This window comes from Dermacentor variabilis, chromosome 4, assembly GCF_050947875.1.
Source record: "Dermacentor variabilis isolate Ectoservices chromosome 4, ASM5094787v1, whole genome shotgun sequence".
In the NCBI taxonomy this organism is placed as follows: domain Eukaryota; kingdom Metazoa; phylum Arthropoda; class Arachnida; order Ixodida; family Ixodidae; genus Dermacentor; species Dermacentor variabilis.
The window spans coordinates 212,701,950-212,722,385 of record NC_134571.1 but is presented as its reverse complement, the minus strand read 5'-3'; the positions used below and the strand labels follow the sequence as shown (position 1 = coordinate 212,722,385).

Here is a 20,436-nt window from a genome sequence, read left to right as displayed (position 1 = left end):
AGCACCGGGCGATTACACTAGATCTTGGACGAGTGACGTACAAAAGCCGACGTCATTGACACGTTGATGAGTTTTCGTCATTGACACGTTGATGAGTTTTCGACGATCGCCGACTCTGTTCGCCGCTGTCGTTGTGCTCTGAGTAAAGCCAGTTTTCGTGGGTAGAGGTTCGCGTAATACAAACCTTGTTTCCTTCTTCGTTTTTTTGCTGAATTCTTCTATACTGCCAGTGCTACGTGACAATATTGAAATAGGGAGGCTCTCTTTTATTAAAAAGGCACGCAACGATGGTTACTTGAAAGTTTCCTATAAGACAACCTCTGGAATCACACCCGGAGTCTCCCCACAAAGTTATCTTAGTTTTAAATCACTAGCGATAATATATGGTTAAATGAGTTTGCCAATCAGCGGGTAGGATTCCATTTTGCTAAGTGTTATTAGTTTATTAACGTTAATTGCTCATACAGAAAAGAACATCAGGACGGAAAGATTTTGACAAGCAACAGACTTATCTAGAACTATTACTACACCTACACCTACACCTATTACTACAAAAGGCAACAGCATCATCACGGTCTTTCTGCAAGATAGGATACTGTCTGAGGAAGTTTATTCGTGTGGGTTTTAAATGTGTTTCCTGAACAGACCAGCACTTTTCGAATATACATTTGAATGAGTTCTGTGACATCTTCGAGTTCTTGGAGCAGTTTCAAATTTCACTGTAAGATTCGTGTTCATTTTGATAGTTCGTGGCATGCAGTGTGTTAAAATATAGAAAATTAGCTTATGGAACCGTTTTCGAGCACGTGACACAGATTTTGTCTATTTACAAGCGTTCTATGGATTCGCGCCGCTCCTGAGGTGCTGGACACGTGCTCTTGGTAGTGGAGTGTTTGCTTTGAAGGCCTCTGTTCGAACGACGAGAAGTTGGAGCAAACCAGTCCGGAGGTTGATGCGCCGTTCTTGGACGGCGGAGCAAAACTAGTGGCACCCGCCGAGGCGACGTATGGCAGCACAACCGGCTCACCGTGTGTCGACCGAATAGCCGCCGGAGGCTTCGGTGGCACTACCCTCTGACCCGCAGCTACAGGCAAAGCTGTTCTCTGGCAGGGACGGTGCCAGCCTGCGTGCCTCCTGGAAAGTTATATTTTCTTTCACTTTAATTGTGACTGTCTCATTTTCCATTTTCTAGAATGGGCGCGAGCGCGAGTATGCAGCGCGCTCCTCATCACAGTTCACGCAGTGTGGAGAGTTTTCACAAGACCTAGAGGAGTGTTCATGAGTACTCCCTTCGCGAAGGTTTGGTGGCCTCAGCAGTTCAGTGAACTGGAGCCTAATCGGTACCATTGAAACATCTGAGAGGATTTTGCACGTAGGGTGCGAAGACGGAGCTTGAAATCTCCGGCCTCGATGGACTCGGACTCGATTGACCCGAAAGTAAGCCCCGCGTACTTAGTCTCGATTTCTTTGCCGTCACGGCTCATCTTTATTCGTTTCAAAGTGATGACATTCTGCTCACTGAAGGCCTCTAAGTGTTCAGCTTCAGCCAGCTTCAACAAATTTCCGAGACAACGCCACGGGTAGTGTTATAGTACGGTGCAGAATTACTATTACTTAACCGTCCCCTAAGGGATGCGAGATTGGACAGCTTTGCATGTTGTTTATGATCATGGAACTCCAAAAGAAGATCACCATTTACCATCCTTGATGCCTTATAACCTGCTCTGAGAGCATCAGTTGGAAGTTTAGAAATAAAGAAGGGGTAGATGGTTTGTACGTGTTCTGCTTTTTGCGAGTGAATGAGATGATTTAGTGAGAAATTTTTATTTGACGTCCAAAACACTCCAACACATCTTCGCTGTGCCGTGTTTTCTAGGGTGATGAAGGACGAGTGGGAAAGAACTAGGCATAAAGATTCGTGGAGTTAGAAGCAGCAACGCCAGTCACCCAACAAGCAGCCCAACAAGGAGGCGCCACATTAAGTGCAAAACAGGTCCTGCAAGCTCCAGGTGTACATCACAGCAATAGCCTAATATAGTATACACAAGTTTGACTACCGACACATGGTTAACTCTTGCAGCTCAGAAAATTAGAAGTAAAAGGAAGTGAGTAGAAGAGTTAATTGATACAACATAAGAGAGAAAGACGAAGTTTGAAGAGAACAGGAACATGCGACTACCAATTTCCTCCAGGTGGGTCATTCCGGAGGCGCCGTATTTTTGAAGCAGAGTAGAAACAGGTGTGTTGCTCCCGCCGGACGCCTTAAAGAACCGAACGCCCGGGACCAGCCAAACCTCCAGGATCCCCCTTTCCCCGGACACGGCTAAGCCGCGCATGGCAACAAGCGGGAGGATTCAACCCTCATGTGCCAGGATATGTGGTGTGACAACACACCAAACGTCTGCTTGCGCAGACGCCCCTCCGGACAGATCACTATTGAGCGTAGATGTTCGGCTATTAATTTGGGTGTCAGCAGTTAGAATCGCGGCGTCGTCCGCGTAGGCTGACAGTGCGAAAGATTGGTAGTAAGGTTACAGTAATGGGCCCAATACTTACCCCTCAGAGCTCTCCTATCAAGTAATTGGAAGTTTAAAAGGTTATTAGAAAGTTGTCTGTCAAAATACCTGTAGTAAGAAGTTAGCACAGGTCCGACTACGCCGATTGGTTTTAATTTAGAAATTAACATATTATAAAGACTTGAATCACAGGCTTTTGTGAGTTCAATAAGTACTGCTCCAAGGTATTTATTTTAGTCAAGGTATGGGTAATTCGACCAGTGAAAAAAAGGAGTGGAAGATTAGCTACAGTATTTAGTCTGCACGAAAGTCAAACTGCGTGGTGCAAAGAATTTCAAATTTTTGCAAAAACTTACAAACTTTCCAAACATTTCTGTACAATTTCGCTGAACATGGATATTATATCAATTGGGCGATAGTTACAAAACAACACACTATCGCCTTTCTTTAAATGCAAGGGCGCATTTGGCTGTTTGAGGTTTAGATGTAAATAGAGCATATTTAAATAAATGGTTGCGCACACAAAAAATGGGTCAGCAATAATATCGGCAGCATATCGGAAACCTGTGCTGGAACCTTGACGTGCAAAATATATCTTTCTCTGCCTTGCGTAAACTGCGTTTTCTCAAATAGAAGCTTTAACACGCCCCAGTCCTCTGTTAAACTGCTTAATTAAATTATGGGGTTTTACGTGCCAAAACCACTTTCTGATTGTGAGGCACGCCGTAGTGGAGGACTCCGGCAATTTCGACCACCTGCCGTTCTTTAACGTGCACCTAAATCTAAGTACACGGGTGTTTTCGCATTTCGACCCCATCGAAATGCGGCCGCCGTGGCCGGGATTCGATCCCGCGACCTCGTCTTAGCAGCCTGACACCATAGCGACTGAGCAACCACGGCGGGTTGTTGAACTGCTTGATGGTAACTACCTAATTCGACCAAAGCTCGATTACGCCTGTGTTAACTGGGATGCCTACATTCAATGTAACATAAGGAAACTTGAACAAATCCAGAGACAGGCTGTCCGATTTGTTTACAACAAATTTTCAACATTCGACTCACCAACTGAAGTAATGAGGTGCACTTATATTCCTACACTTGAATCGCGTCGAAAAACATTACGGCTTCACTTTCTTTCTCAGTTACTTAATAACAAATTGGCACTCAACCTGGCATTGCATGCAAGTCGACTAGTAACGAGACCTACTCGCGAACATCACCAAAATGCACTAACCCCCTATTTTGGCCGAATCAACCTATTTACTCTTTCTTTCCACGCTCCATTAATGACTGGAATCACTTGCCTTTATATAACTTGTATAGCGATTGTTTACTTCTTGTACCATCATTCTTGTGGTATTATTGCCGTATTTTTTGTATCGACATTGTAATACTTGTTGGGGGACTAGTTGGTGCATGTTTCCAGAAGAGGGCTGTAGCGCCGAAAAAGACAACACATAGCAAGCGAGACGGGACAGGCGCATTTACATGCAACTGTTTTTTCACCGTGTATGCGAATGAATTTAAGGACAAACCAAGATGGGTAGCAAGAACCACATATGCGCGTGAGGGTTTTACAAAAAAAGCAGGTAAAAGAAAGGTGAGGCACACACGTGTCTCACACCCGTGTTTCTTAAAAAGCAGTTTCATTCTTATAAATGGAGCTAGATGGGGCGCTAACACAATCACTACAGCTTCTTTTAATATAAAATGCCTCCAACAGTTCACGGGCGGTCTGGTCCTTACTTCTGTTTGAAACCTTTGCTTCTTGCAAAGTGCCAGTTGTACGCTATAGCTGTAACCAAATATGATAAACCCAAGGTTGGCTTCGCGGAGAAGGTTAACTCTTGCTGTCCAGAAACTCGGAACCAAAAGGAAGTGAGTAGAAGACAGGAAAGAAAGAAAGTGAGAGAGAAAGACTAAAATTCACGAGGAAAACAGTAAAAGGCGACGGCCGATTTCGTCTAGGCGGGTCAGTCTGGAGGTGCCGTCTATATGAAGCAGAACGCAAAGAGGCGTGTTGCTTCCACCGGGCGCCTTCCGCATTGTTCAGCCCCCAGGATCCGCTTTTCCATGGCTACACGTAGGAGGGCCCAACCCTCATCTGCTCGGGCACTCATTTACTCATATGCTAAACTAACGCCACCTGACGCAGACGCCCCTGCGGGAATAGCACGGCTCAAACATTTTGTTTGCTTTGAGGAAGTGTAACATACGACGATTGATCATCATTGCGTTGAAAAGTGCAAGGAGTGCTATTTGTGTCTTTCTGCGAGTTATTGATCATGTAGTTTGCGGCCCTGTCAGCTGCGTGTGCTAAGCTCTGGCATGCGTTTAATGAGGCTTCCAGCTGTACAACACTGAAATGATGGTTATAGGATACACTGTCTTACGTTCCGTTATATCTACTGACCGGTTGGCGATTCCGTTCACTTTACACCCTAGCGCTTCTGGAAGGCGTACGTAACTACGCGTCTCACTAGGTGACTCTATTCGCATTCCATTAGATTGTGTTGTCCGGTCTCCGCATTTTCTCTGCAGGGCTCACAGGTCTGATGTAGTTGCGTATAATTTCTCCGGTCTCTTTCCGTCTTTTGGCGACCAACTCGAGCCTCAAATACCAGTGCACTTCACTTTGTTTATCGTGCACATTTTCCTTTCTACATTCCTTCTTAATATCATTGTAAATCTTCGTGATCGTTTTTGTTTCCACTGCTGGTAACCAATTAAATGCACCTGTTTCTCTCACCATTCTTCTGGTGACTACATGGCATCTATTTACACTTTCTCCTCGTACTTTAGTCGCACATCGAAACTTTCTATGAGCCGCAGTCTAGCTTCAAATTGGCATCTCGCCAGACACCGTTCTGGGTATTGAAATCACCTACGATCATGTAGGGTTCTGAAAGCTGATCCATTACGAAATAGAATTCGTTTTTTAGTTGTTGATTAGATGACAAGCACAACGAGCAGATAGTAACTAAGTTGTTGAATAAGATTGCTTGTGATGCGGCTACCTCAAGAGGCGTCCGAAGTTCAGTCAAGCGGCATGCTACACACTTATCACCTATGTTGGCTACACGACTGGACGAGGCGATACCACCGTCACAATGTTTTCGAAAAATTGTGTATTATCGGATAGATTTACATGTGGGGTACAAGTCGGTCTCTTGAGCACCTCTGGATTGTATTTATGAAGGGATTCTCTGATATCGTCGGCGTCATGGAGACGAACTCTAACATTCCATTGTATTACTGCTGTTTGCCTAATAAGAGAAACGGTAATGATGTGTGTTGAGGAAACGAAAATTAGCTCACAGGGCCTTTTTCCTGGTGCAATGACACGAGGTTCATATTTTAATTTTTTTTAGTGGTCGATGGAATCGCGCCAGGCTCGGTGGCACATCCATCGCATCTTGCGAGGCGCTAGACAGGCGCTCTTGTTTGCCGCGTGTTGGATGTGAAGACCTCATCTCGAGGGCTGGTGCAATCCCCGGATTCTCACACCTTCTGCGGTTCCGGTCAAGCGGACGTTGCAGACTGGCTCACGGAGGACGAACGCGGGATTGCGAACAACCGATGGGACCCTACCATGATGTCGGCAAACATCATTTTCCGCCTCAAAGACACTACAAAAGTAGGCTTCGGTAACCACAAGGCTAAGATCGGGAGCTGGGACAACTGCAAAGAAAAAGCTACTACGAGACTTGTTTCAAAACCCCGTTGGCCAGAAGACCACGGCGAAAAAGATATTTGCATCAAGTGCGTAGACGTCTATATAATCTTACGTCAAGTACATTGAAGACGTGTTATGGTGATGTCGAAAGGCCACTGCCGAGATGCCGGAGGACGCCAAGTTTGTGCTTATCTTGAAAAAGATCGCCAACTACGCCTTCGACCTTTTCATAAGCAAAAATATATCTACAGTGGACGCTCTTACAAACCAGTGCCAGTTCTTTGAGCTGACCAAAAGCCGGCGCACCGGCCACGTATTTGCCCATGTTCCCAAAACGGCGGCAACGACCTCTTCCTCGGACCACGCGGCAGCACAGACGACAGTTCCAGCACATCACGTGACAAGGATTGAACGTCGTGAACTCGAGGCTATGAGTCCTGCCCCAGACCACGCCGGTGAGTCGAGCTCGGTTACGATTCCATTCGTCGAAGCAATTGTAACGCAGGAGCTCGCCAAACATGGGCATTCAATGTGTTTGCGCCGTGGACAGCCTAACACAAACTTCATGGCGTCCGCCCTTATACTATCGAGAGCAGCGATTTGCTATTGCGATCTCGCGACCCTGATGCGCGGCGAACCACTTGCGATCGACCCTAATGATTTACTTGTCACCGTACCGGTCACGACTGCCTATAGTGCGCCACTCACTTGTCCTTGCCCCATGGAATGCCCCAACCCATCGGTCGGACCATCGGTCGGACATCGAGCCGACCGGTGCCCCATCGGTCGGACAGCAACCACTTCCCACCTTCAACCTAGTCGTATTTCCCCAACGCCGATGCTCCTACAAGGATAAATAGTCACTCTCCGTCGCCGGGTGGTCACCAGTCACGCTCGCCTCCAAGCCGTCGCGCGTCGTCTCGCTCACCGCTAACTCACCCGCCGCAATCCCCTTTTAGCCCTGCACGTGCCTATCAGAAAAACTAAGCACTGGCGACTCCCACCACAAATCCTCTTCTGACGCTGCCGATGAGACGAAGCTTGTTAGAGGTTGGCCTTGAAGGCGTCACTATTTCTGCGCTGATCGACACTGGCGCGCACATCTCTGTGATGAGTGCTCATCGTCGTCGTATTCGTAAAGTGCTCACACCTACCGCCTCCAGCATCCTCTGCGTCGCTGATGGAGGGAATCCTGCAGTTCTTGGGGTGTGCGCCACCCGCATCTGCCTTGCTGGTCATCCCGATTCAATGGAGTTTGCTGTCATTGGGAAGCGCACCCATGACCTAATCCTCGGCATCGATTTTTTGCCCAGTCATTCTGCCCTAATTGACTGTGCAGCCGGTGCTCTTCAGCTTGACCTGCCCCATCTTCCCCATATTACAGCCGACATACCACCACGATTATGCCCTCGCCATCACGTTCGTTTGGCGTCTCAAGCTGCTACATACGTTTCTTTGACGTCTTGATATGATATTCCCGATGGCAAAATACATACTGTCTTCCATTATTGCCGTTCTGCTAGCGCTCGACGTAACCCTCGCTCACGCCATTTTATCAATTGCTGACACTAGAGTGGTCGTTCCCCTTCTTAACATCAGCCTGCCTACTAAAATTATGCCGCATGACAAGTCGCCGACCACCAATTGCGCGCTTGATGCCTGCAAGACTGCCGCTTTGGATACAGATGTTTCACAGCCTCCTTCCTCCGCCAATTTCGCCCCTCGTCTTAAGACGACAATAACAATATAATCGCTCTAGAGCTGACCCAGGCTCTAGCTTGAGACCTCTACCGCATTCTTGTGTCGTTTTGTGACATCTTTGATTTTCGCGATCACCCAGTAGGCTAAACGTCTGTCGTGACTCATCGTATCAACACTGGTGACAGCAACGCTATACGCCAGCACACATATAGCGTATCACATTATGAGAGTGAAGTCATCAACAACAAGCTCAACAATATGATTAAAAAGTCTTCATCAAACTTTCATTTAGCCCGTGAGCCTCCCCCGTCCTTCTCGTGAAAAAGAAGGACGGCAGCTGGCGTTTCTGCGCTGATTATTGGAGTTTGAAGAAAGTAACACAGAAAGATGTCTACCATTGGCCTCGCATCGATGACGCCCTCGACTGCCTTCATAGAGCCTAATATTCTTTGTCAATCAGCCTTCGGTCCAACTATTTGGAGATATCAATGGACCCTATGGACCCAGCAAAAAAACTGCAGTTATTAAGCCCGATGGCCTGTTCGAATTCACAGGTAATGCGATTTGGACTGTGTACTGGCCCCGTAACTTTCAAACGTATGAGGGACTCTCTGCTGCGGGGATATAACTGGCCCATCTGTACATGCTATTTACACGATTTCATTGTCTACTCGCCTTGATTTGACAGCCACCTCACCCGTTTATCTGCCGTTCTTGCTGTCTTCCGTCGAGCCAATCTTCAGCTGAACTCTGCGAAGTGTCGTTTTCCCGCGACGCCAAATAACCACGCTCTGACATCTTGCCAGTGCTGCTGGTGTTCAAACAGACCACGCCAATTTGCGAGCACCGCAACAATTTCGCGTGCCGTGCTCAGATATAGACGTCTGGGGTTTCGTAGGATTATATTCATAATCTCGTCGCTTTAACCGGAACATCGCCGACATCGTCCGCCCTCTCTCTGAACTCTTGAAGGACGTTCCTTTCATGTGGCGATCCGAACAATTATCTTCGTTGTCTGCCCTCATTCCGTCTATTGACTACACCCGCAATACTGGCCCATTTCAACGCCTCATCGCCTACAGAATGTCAGATCAATGCCAGTGGTCATGGAACTAGGGCTGTCCTCGGCGAAAAACAGCTCAGCGAGAAAAATGTGTCTTCACTTTGGCCCGTCGCCTTGTTTCATCGTCCGAACCAAACATTACTATCACTGAACACGAGTGCCTGGCTTTAGTGTGGGCTGTCACTCAATTTCAACTTTACTTGTTTGGCCGAACTTTTTCGGTGATTACCATCATGCCCTCGGCTGATACTCATTGCTCAAGGATCCGTCTGGATGTCTCGGCCACTCGGATCCCAGAATACATGTTTGTTGTGCACTACAAATCTGAACGATTGCTCCAAACGCCGATTGCTTGTAACGCCCCCCTGTCGGTGCTTCCGACCTCATTGAACGTGACTCAGATGCCCGCGCACTGCCCATCCTCGATTCAGATGATGTTCACACTAAACTCTGACGAGACACACCTTTACGGCTCATCATCGACCGCTCCATTACCAGGCCGTTCTGTTCGCCTGTTTGAGCTACACAAAAACGTTCGGTATCGTCGTAATTTCAGCACAGATGGACCAGAGCTTCTGCTTGACCTACCTCACCATCTACGCTCAAGCGTTCTTCAGCAGCTTCAGGACGTACCAACTGCCGCTCACCTACGCGTCTCGCGTACATACGACTGCATCCGGCGTAGATTTTTCTCGCCTCGCATGTACCGATCTGTGCGCCGCGGCGTAGCTGCTCGGGGACGCTGCCAACACTACAAGCGCCCTTCAGCTCTGCCTGCAAGCCAGCTGCAACAGATTGATATCCCTGCAGAACCATTCTTCCGCGTCGGCCTTGACTTTCTAGGCCCTTTCTCTACGTTCATCTCGGAAAATAAATGGATAGCGGTAATGACAGACCACGCCACGCGTTTCTTAATCACTCGGGCATCCCCCCTCCCCGACAAGATGCTCCCAGCCCTGGGTGACTTTCTCCTTCACAACGCAATTCTACATCATCGCGCCCCTTGGCAGTTCCTCACCGATCGCTGCCGATACTGCCTCTCTCAAGTGCTAGATTACCTCTTTTGTGCCTGCTGCACTTAACATAGGCTCAGCACCGCTTATCATCCAAAGACGAATGAACTGACCGGGCGCCTCAACCGAACGCTGAGAGGCTAGCCCTGTGTGTTGTATCTGATCGCTGTGACTGAGACAGCACGTTACCATTTCTTCGTGTACAATTTCTCACAAGACACCGCTGAATATCCCCCGTTTTATTTGTTTGGCAGACATCCCGCATTGCCATTTGAGACTCTCCTTCCGTCGGGTCCTCACTTGCTTACTGAATACGCCAGTGACGTCGTTGGTCGAGGTCATGAAGTTCATCAACTTGCCCAAGACTGACTATGTGCTTCGCAGGACTCCCAAATGTTCCGTTACGACAGCCGACATGGAAGTACGCACTTCATGACTGGCTCTCTAGTCCACCCACAGTCGCCATGCCGCCACTTGCCTTATCAGAAGCTTATCCCACATTACACCGGGCGCACAAGGTGCTGTGTCTACTTGGTGACATCAATTACGAGATAATGCCGGTGCTTCTTCGACCTCGTTGCTACCACATGCTGTTGCTCACCTTTCCAGGCTGAAGCTCTTTGCCCTTCTAGCTCCTCACTTTCGTAGCAAGCGCTAGGATGGTGCTTCCGCCACCCGAGTGTGATATAACGGAGCAGCTAGTACCTGGACGAATACAAGGTTTGCTACAGCGATGAAGACGACAATGAGGTCGCTTGCATGTGGGCCGAATCAGACATCTCTTGGCCTAGCTTTCGTTGTAAATATTTTGCAAATATATCCTTAGCCTTAATCTCGCCTCCGTCACTATATGTCTAATGTGTGGAAGAAATGCTAGTTTAAAGCGACGTTCAACGTCTGATTAAGACTTCCTTTAGGGCAAGTTGAACCTGTCGCTCACAGATTACAAGGTTGCAAGACCTAAACTCTTAATGAATAATAAAACCTTGGCACAGCAAGGCATTGTGAGTGGTTATGCCTGCACTGTGGCAGTTCATTTTAACCACAAAGAGGTTGCAGCTAGGCACACGTCCCTGTGCCCCCCACTCTAGTTTGCTGAATAAACACTTGGGACACGGTATTACATGCCAGGGTACCAAGGTGGTACCAGTGGCACCCAAGACGATAATGGAAGAGACAATAGTCTAGAGGAATTTTAAATCCCCCAAGCAACCCCGGAAGAAGTAAAAAAAAGCCTTGGGAGCTATGCAACGGGGGAAGGCAGCTGGGGAGGATCAGGTAATAGCAGATTTGTTGAACGATGGTTGACAGATTGTTTTACAAAAATTGGCCACCCTGTATATGCAATGCCTCATGACTTCGAGCGTACGGGAATCTTGGAAGAATGCTAACATAATTCTAATCCATAAGAAATAGGACGCCAAAGATTTGAAAAATTATAGACCGATCAGCTTACTGTCCGTTGCCTACAAAGTGTTCACTAAGGCAATTGCACATAGAATCAGGAACACCTTAGACTTCCGTCAACCAAAGGACTAGGCAGGATTCCGTAAACGCTACTCAACAACAGACCATATTCACACTATCAATAACATCATAGGGAAATGTGCGTAATATTAACAACCATTATATATACCTTTCATTGATTACGAGAAAGCGGTTGACTCAGTCGAAACCTCAGCAGCCTTGGAGGCATTATGGAATCAGCGTATAGACGAGCCGAATGTAAAAATACTGAAAGATATCTATATCGGCTCCACACCCACGGTAGTCCTCCATAAAGAAAGCAACAAAATCCCAATAAAGAAAGGCGTTAGGCAGGGAGATACGATCTCTCCAGTGCTATTCCCAGCGTGCTTACAGGAGGTATACAGAGACCTGGAGTGGGAAGAATTTAGGATAAGAGGTAAAGGAAAATACCTTGGTAACTTGCGATTCGCTGATGATATTGCCTTGCTTAGTAACTCAGGGGACCAATTGCAATGCATGCTCACTGACCTGTAGAGGCAAAACAGAAGGGTAAAGCAGAAAAGCAGCAAATTAGAAAAGAGCAGATTCGGTGAGGGAACAAACGCGAGTGAATGACGTCTTAGTTGAAATGAACAAAAATAAATGGGCATGGGCAGGACATATCATGAGGAGGGAAGATAACCGATGGTCATTAAGGGTTACGGACTGGATTCCAAGGGAAGGGAAGCGTAGCAGGGGGTGGCCGAAAGTTAGGTGGGCGGATGAGATTAAGAAGTTTGCAGGGACAGCATGTCCACAATTGGTACATGTCCGGGGTAGTCGGAGAAGTATGGGAGAGCCCGTTGCCCTGCAGTGGGCGTAACTAGGCTGATGATGATGATTACCTATTCTTACCCCAAATCCTTTATTTGAGAGGTAGCTCTCAATGACGTTCACTGTGTTTCCCGGGATTTTCATGGCAGATAAATATTGCCGGATTCTATAGCGCCATGTTTTGTCACAAACTTTCTCCACGTCTAAAAAAATTGAGAGAACGGACTACTTGTACTTAAATAGATGCATAATTGTTGACTCAATACGGAGAAGGTTATCGGTCGCCGATCTACCTTTCCTGTACCTACACTGATATGGATGTAATAGCTTGTGCTCTAAGAAGAGCATCAGGTACTTGTTTCTCATCTTTTCAAATAGTTTAGAGTCAGCCTGTCAATGATATGTGTTGCTGCTGGCACGAGATGGGTTCTTGCCTTCCTTGAGGATACGAATTATAATAGCTTCCATCCAAGAGGAGGGTAGATACCTAGCTGCCACGTAGAATTAGGCAGTGAAAGCAGTGCAATACGTGCCTCGGAACGTAGGTGCTTTATCATTGCTCACATGATGTGGTCAGCTCCCGGGGCAGTGCTTTTACAGGAGTTGGGGGTTGCATGAGTTCCGCTATATTAAATGGAACGTTAGAGCCATGGCATTCACTAAATTTGCGCTGGAGTGGTTTCTTTTCGATGAGCTCCTTGTGCCTTTTATGTTCACTGGGAAAGTTCCCAGCGCTAGGTACCTCCGCAAACTGAGCATCCAGATAGTCATCTTCGTGTGCTAGACGAAGAAATGTGTATCATTTAGTAATGGCATTTGATTCGTCGGCCGGCCTTTTAGTTTCCTTATTCGGTTCTAAACTTTTTTCTGATGGATATAGGAGTTTATTTCTTTAGATACTTTTTCAAGCTTATCCGTTTAGCCTATCACTGTGTTGTTACCTGCGATCTCATGTTCTTAAAATCAGATTCTCTGCAGTTGGTAACACTCATAGATGTTCCAATGCTTTATTTTGATTTTACGAGCGTTCCTGCACTCCCAATTCCAGGTCGAAACGTGCCATTAACCAGACGTTTAACATGTTTGAGGTATAGACTTTGACGTAGCATCAATCATAAAAGCTGTCGGGTATGCGGCCCCATCGTTTATGCAGAGCCATTATGTCATCTCTCTTCAGGCATGGGTGGGATGTGTAGGTTTCCGAATCGGTTCAGGCTATGTTAAAGCGAGGTGGATACGCCGGTGTTTCAATTTATTGGATGTGGTTTAGGACAATTCGGAAATGGCCACTGCCATAGGGATTTTTGATGACCATGCAGTCGAGATGTAACAACATTGATGCTCATGTTATGCATAAATCTTCAAAAAAGCACAAGTGATGCATCGTAGTATAAAGCTTCGTCCTTCTTTAACCAAGTAAGACCGCACAGAACATAAAAGGAAGTTCACAATCCTGCGACCTGTTACGTTGCAACGTCAAAGCGCGAGTCGCCCCAGGGTGTGCTACGGGCATTCAGGCGTCCTTTTAAAATGAAAGACTCGGGAAACTGGTCCACATGGGTCTCAAATTATCTAACCTCCAAATTAAAATGAGGTAGCGCATGCACTGGATAGCCTCTTACGGGCCTATGAAGTAGCGCGGCCAAGCTGCTTGAGCAGCCAAATTTGTCTTTACATTGAGGTGTTGACGATCAACAGACTTCGCAGTGATAATGCTGATAACGCAGCCAACGGATGCAATGTCGCCACCATCGCAATGTTCACGAACTACTGCATATTGTGTTAAATTTTATAGGTTGATTTCTTTCGTCTCTTGAAAACAGAATAGCCTCGGGTTATGTTCATGTTAGTCCTTTAGTGTCATTTAAATTGTGTAGCATCCACGAATACTCTACTGGACTAATCGCGTGGCCATATTGTTCCATGAAAGGTGTTCTGTGTTCAAGAATAAAGATGCGTCTTATTTACCAGGGGCCACTTTCCGGGCCCCGTTATGGGTTATTTTTTTTTTCTTCAGGCGTTCCGAACACTCGCGCCGCTCTTTCGGTGCAACATCCTTGGGCTCGCTACATGTGGACAGGACAAGTGGTGGATGCTAGCGTAACAATTCCTCCGTACGCACCACATCAGCATAAGGTGCGCCATGAAAAGCTTAGCATCTTCTAAAAGCTTTGTTGCATGCTACATTTCCTTTTACCTCAAGCCTAATTATATCATTTTCTTTTTTCGATCTTGTACGGGATCTTGAATACGTTAGGTCATCACCATCGCAATTCACACACTGAGCTGCAGCTTCGCTCTTGTCGGCAATGCGTCCTTTGGAAGTATACCATGCACAAGCTGACTGTCGTTCACATTTATAGGAGCTCCATCTGTGCCACTTCAAGCCCCTGCGGAGGTTTGCGAGGACTCTTAGATTGGTGTAAGCAGTTTTAATGATCTAGGGCAGGTCGCTGGATGCAAATGTCCGAGTTACTGTATGTGCTTCTCTGTGCTTATGCTCTGTGCTGTATGTGCTTCTGTGTTGATTTCTCTGTGTTTTGCCATCTTACCGTTATTATTTGAACATTGATCACATGTTCATATTTCCCCCCTTCAAGCAATTCTGTGTCTACGAGGTTTAGTAGGTTGTGTTCAGATACCACGCCACGGACGGTCTTCGTTGATCGATGCGGGCTTCCTGTAAAAAGAATACTTCCGCCAAACCTAAGGGTGGTTAGTTTTTAATACTCTATACAGTCTCAGAGTTCGAGTTGCAGATCGTCGCTATCCATTATGCAGGCCTTGCATCCTTCTCCTAAATACTCTGTCAAGGTCCTTGGGGTAAAAAATAGCGAAATCGCTCTTGCGATTTATGCTGACTATGCATTATATATTACGTGATACTTGGGATAGTGCTTGCGCGTCTTTGGAAAGAATTTTATTGGTGATTCTTTCCATATCTTTTCCAGGTTATGATCAGGTGTTGGTTGGCCTATATGAGCTGACAATACTATACGCATTGTTTTTCACAGTGATGGCTTCCGCCCGCAACAGAGCCATGCAAGGAGAGGGGATAAAAATTCTACGTAGACAAGTTTTGCCAACGACAGCACTACATCGCCACTCTAAACAAATATGGCTAACCAAGACAGGCCATCCACAGGAGTGACCGGAAATTAAGAAACAACCAGAAAATAAAAGAAAACGGGGCAGATTGGAAGAAAGAGATGAAATCGAAAAAGGGAAGAATTGGATAAGTGAAATAGGACTGCCGACTTCCCGGAGTGGCTAAATCCAGACGTGCTGTCTCGATGAAGCCGAGGTCATAGGTGTGCGTTGATTCAGCGAGGGTTTCCTAAAGGTTCAAGTACATGGCGTGAGCTCAACCCCCATGTTCCCCTTTTACAGCTATGTGTGGGAGGGAGTTGAAACTCCCCCGTCAGCTCGGGTAACTGCTGTTGCCACACACCAAACGGCTTCTTAACTAGACGTACCTGCGCCGGCATGTGTCCGTGTGTGTTTATGCGTGCATGCGTTGTATGTATGCGGGCGCGCGCATACACATGTGGGTTTGTTTGCATTTGTATGGATAAATGGATAGATGGATGCATCAATTTCCTTCTTGGCTTGTCAATGACGACGTTGTTGCTTAGCGAGTGATGCAGCGTCATTGGCACATGTCGTTTGTATATCGCGCATGTTCGTTGCGTATACTGCCCGAGGATAGAAAAAGGCTCTGTTCCAATAAACCTCGTTCACCCTCGTACGATTGTGTCCGAATAATTGAGTGGCGACGAGGCCGTTGAACCAGGGGACACTCAGCGACCATGGCTACGAAAGGGGGCCATCAGCTTTCCACGAAGATAGTGGACAAATGGGAAACGTATACACACATCTAGGTGAACGACACCATCGCCGAGAATAATCGTAGGGCGCCTTTCGTCATGGCACTGAGCACCAGGACAGTGGATTATTTGGCTGCACGCTGCACACCGGCTAACATATAGGAGCTGAAGCAAGAAGACTCAGCTCCTGGTGAGTGATTTGCCCCGACGTTCAATGAAATTGCTGAATCGTATAAGTTTTTTACAAAAAGTCAGCTTGCAGACGAGTCGGCGAACGAACTTATAGACAAGGTATGAAAGACTCCGAACGTTTGCAAGTTCTGTGACGCGCTCGACAGAATACCGAGCCACCATCTCGTTTGTGGGTTGCGCGACACGAATGTGCGCCCGATATTGTTGGCAAAACAGAACTCACGCTGAAAGACGCAGAATAGGCAGCACGTACAGCAGAGATGGCGACTGTCAATGTGGAAAAGATGGCAGGTGCATCAAATACGGTTAATGTGCTGAAGAACAACGGCCAGTTCCGCAGATTTCAACCACCAGGAAATGCGGTGGGCAGACATGACAGGCAGCATGAAGGGTAGTGCACATGCTGCAGCGGAACTAGTCCTACTGCGGGAAAATGCAAGTTCCGTCATGCAAAATGCTGCTGTTGTCATTGAAAAGGGCACTTGGCTCGTGTATGCCAGCAACGACACTGTCAACAGAGCAGCTTAGCTCACTGGGCGTGTGTTGGACAACGATGACTACGAGCAGTTCCTGCACAATATATAAGCACTATCGGCAAATATGGTTCAGCCACTTTTCTGTACCCTGGAATGGAATGGAATGCCGCTTCGAATGCAAGTAGGCACGAGTTCCACTGTCTCGATAATCACATGGCCCACATAAGCCAATCACCGTCAACGCTGGCCTCCATTTGAGAGGACATCCTTGCAACTGATGCGCTTCCTCGGTCAGCATCCCATCGAGGGCCAACTGAACGTCTCAGTAACGTACACCGGGATTACTCTGGGAGCTCCCTTGATGGTACTGCGATGCTCTGGGCATAACCTGTGTTCCCGCCACGTCATCAAAGCGTTTGAACAAAACGGTAAACACCTGCTCACAATGGGCATCAAATTCACACCTGATAAGTCTTCATCTACAAAGAACTCGGTGCAAGTGAACCACTTAGCGAGTTCGGTGATTTGTTCTCGGATGAGCTAGGATCAAAGGGCCACCCGTTCATCTTCTACTGCGTCATGGTGCAGTATCTCATTTCTTACAGTGAAGCTGTATACCTCTACCGTCCAACAAAATTCCCGTGTTGTTGTGGTTAGCCAAAAGCTCCTTATACGTGGGCCGATCCCGAAGACCCGCGGCGGAGGTGAAGCAGGCGTTAAGCACTCCCCATACGTGGACCGATCCCGAAGATAGTGCAATGCCAGGCCGACACGCGGCGGAGGTGCAGTTCGCCATTACTGGGCCCACATACATAGCTTCGCTGGTCATCCTTCTTCACAGAGTGGAAGGGCACTGAGTTTTTTGAAAGCGCGCTCCATACCATATGCGATGAAAGAAGCAATAGGCGCGGGCATAAACCGCCTCTTTGAGAGTGCTATTTTGACACCCGTGGTAAGCGCTGAATGGGCAATGCCGATCGTTCTGGTCGTAAAAAAAAAGTCGATAGGCTGTACAGATCACGAAAAAAAAAACAAAGATGTACACTTAATCAGCAAGCATGCAGGATCATCACTGCGAAAAAAAAAACATGTGAGAAGAAAGAAAATCGGCGTTCAAGGATAACTGCGACAAGTTGCGCGAAGTCTTTCGGACGTTTCAAGAGCATGGTGTCAGGCTTCATCTAAGCAAACGTAAAATACAACAGAAATATGTTGAGTATCTCGGGCACCATATATGCGCAGACGGTCTGTTGCCTCAAGCGGAAAACACTAAAGCCGTATTGCCAATGCCAAGGCGGACATGTGCCTGAGCCGCGTTCCTTTATAGACTGCGTGACGCATTACAACGCGTTTCTGTTCAACTTGGCTATGGTGCTCGCGTCGCTCTATCAGCTGCTCATTAGAAACATGCTGTTTGAGGTCGCAAATTGTTCGAGGTGGCTTGTGCGAGTGCTTGATAAAGGACACTAAATTTTTAACTGACTATGATCCGGAAAAGCCCATTGTCCTGGTAACGAACGCGTGATCGTACGGCATTGGCGCTGTTTTATACCACTACCTCCACGGAGACTCGAGGCCAGCCAGTTTCCGGTCGCGCACCCTGACCGTCACCTATCGGGATTACGCACAAATTGAGCGTGAGACGCTGGCAGTGATGTTTGGCGTAGCCCAATTCCGCAAGTACCTGCTCAATAACACGTTCATGTTAATTACATATTACAAGCCTCTCCTCCGAGTTTGCAGCCCAGACAAGCCCGTGCCAGCGCTGTTAACCGCACGCACACAACGTGGCCTCTGCTGCTCAGTGGTTACTCGTACAAGAAGAGTATAAGCTGGAAAAGGCCCTCCCGGTAGCAGATGCCCCTAGCATCTGTTACCTGCGCGCCTTGCGCACGATGATAGTACCCTGAAGTTCATCAGCAAGGGCGCCCGTGAGTATATACTTCTCGGTGGGCATCTGGACGCCACGCCGGTGTCGTCACGAGATTGTCCACAATGACGGAAGCTGACGGCGCCCTAAAACAAGTAGCTGCCTATGTCCGGGATAGCTGGCCTCGGAAACTGCAAGTCAAATGAATACTTACGTCCTTTCTTTTTCAAAAGACATAAACTTGTGTCTGGCCATGGTATTGGCTACTGCGGCCATCGAACATTAATTCCAGTCGCTGCGCAGAATATCGTGTTAGGCATACATCAAGACATAACATCAGGGGAAAAGTTGGTGCGTTACGATTCTTTCGTATGCGGGGCTGGATAGACACATCGAAGATGTCGGCACGTGCCCTGTGTGTGTGCAATGGATAGCGTGGCACCGGCCAAGGAGCCAATCCCGTGGCCGGAAGCAATGGAGAAGTGGTCAAGGGTGCACATAGACTATGCTAGGCCTGTTGACGGGCATATGTTTCTCATGGCGGTTGATTCGCACACAAAGTGGATATAGGTGACCCCATTGAAGATAGCCAGCGTCGGAAATGCTACCGAGGCACTAAAAACAATGTTCTTTAGGTTCGGCCTTCCCCGAACAGTGGTCTCTGATAATGGCCCGCAGTTCATAAGAGAGCTGTTTCAGTCTTTCGTGAAAGAAAATGGGGTCCTTCACTTACGCACCGCGCCTTATCATCCCCAGTCAAATGGTTTAGCGGAGAGGGCAGTCAGAACGATGAAGCTAGGACTGTGCAAGAGATTGGGTGGGGCGCCGCAAGGTCGCCTGAATAGAATTCTACGGTAGTATCGCCATGCTTCTCGGCTCAGCGGGGAAACACCAGCCACTAAGCTCCTTGGCTTAGCGCCTTGATGCCTGTTCCATAACATCATGTCATGCCCGTTTTCGGACGGATATATGGAGAGCCCCCGGAACAGCCAAGTTGGGGAACCGGTTTGCTACAAAAACTACAGGGCAGGAGCGAGGTGGAAGCCAGGAGTTGTGCAAGCCCCGAAGGTTCCCACGTAGCAACAATCAAGGCACAAGATGAGAACATTCATAATAGACGCAACGACGAGCTGAACGTTACAAGGACCAGCCACGCGGCATCCGCCACTATCAGACTGGGACTAAGCATGAGTCGAGAGGTTAAGGAGAGCAAGCTGAAGCTGCAGAACCCGACAAACAAGTGACCAACACACAAGTTACTATAGAAAACACCGAGAGCCTAGGTAGACAAGTAAGAGGCAGCCAGAGAATTACGGGCGGCAGACAAGTTCAATATGGCGTCCACAGTGAGCATGATGCCAGTATCATGACTAGAACTTGTTACTGGGGCCAACGCGAACACGGATCGTTACCAGCCTTCAGCAGAAAAAGGCTGATGCAGCGTAATTGGCACATGTCTTTTGTATATCACCCATCGTTCTCGTGCATACGACCTGAGGTGATAAAAATGATCTGTTCGAATAAACCTCGTTCACTCTCGCACGCTCGTGTGCGGACGCTTCAGAGAGCAGACGCAAGGCCCTTCACCTTGTTTGCCTCGAATTTGTCGGCACAAGTGAGGAGGTCCTCCCGCACGATACCCAGCAGGCACAGAGGCGGAAGTTTCTCGAAGTCAGTGTGCGGGTGCTTGTGACACCTCATTATCTGCCTCTGCACCAGTTCGTCATTCACACGAGAGCCGATTTCCTTGGCGATGCCAATGTTGATCCCGTTTGTCAGTATCCACATGGCCGTCGTATTCGCCGCCTGCAAAGACAAG

At 47.6% G+C, this 20,436-nt stretch overlaps 1 protein-coding gene across 1 annotated transcript in view; it reads right to left on the bottom strand.

The window, feature by feature from the left end:
• Positions 1-20,436, bottom strand: part of LOC142578515 (transient receptor potential cation channel subfamily M member-like 2) — a 442,858-nt gene that overhangs the window by 381,534 nt on the left and 40,888 nt on the right. Inside the window, exon 2 of the mRNA XM_075687892.1 lies at positions 20,205-20,423. Within this exon, the coding sequence (XP_075544007.1) occupies positions 20,205-20,423 (219 nt within the window). The remainder of the gene's footprint in view (positions 1-20,204; positions 20,424-20,436) is intronic.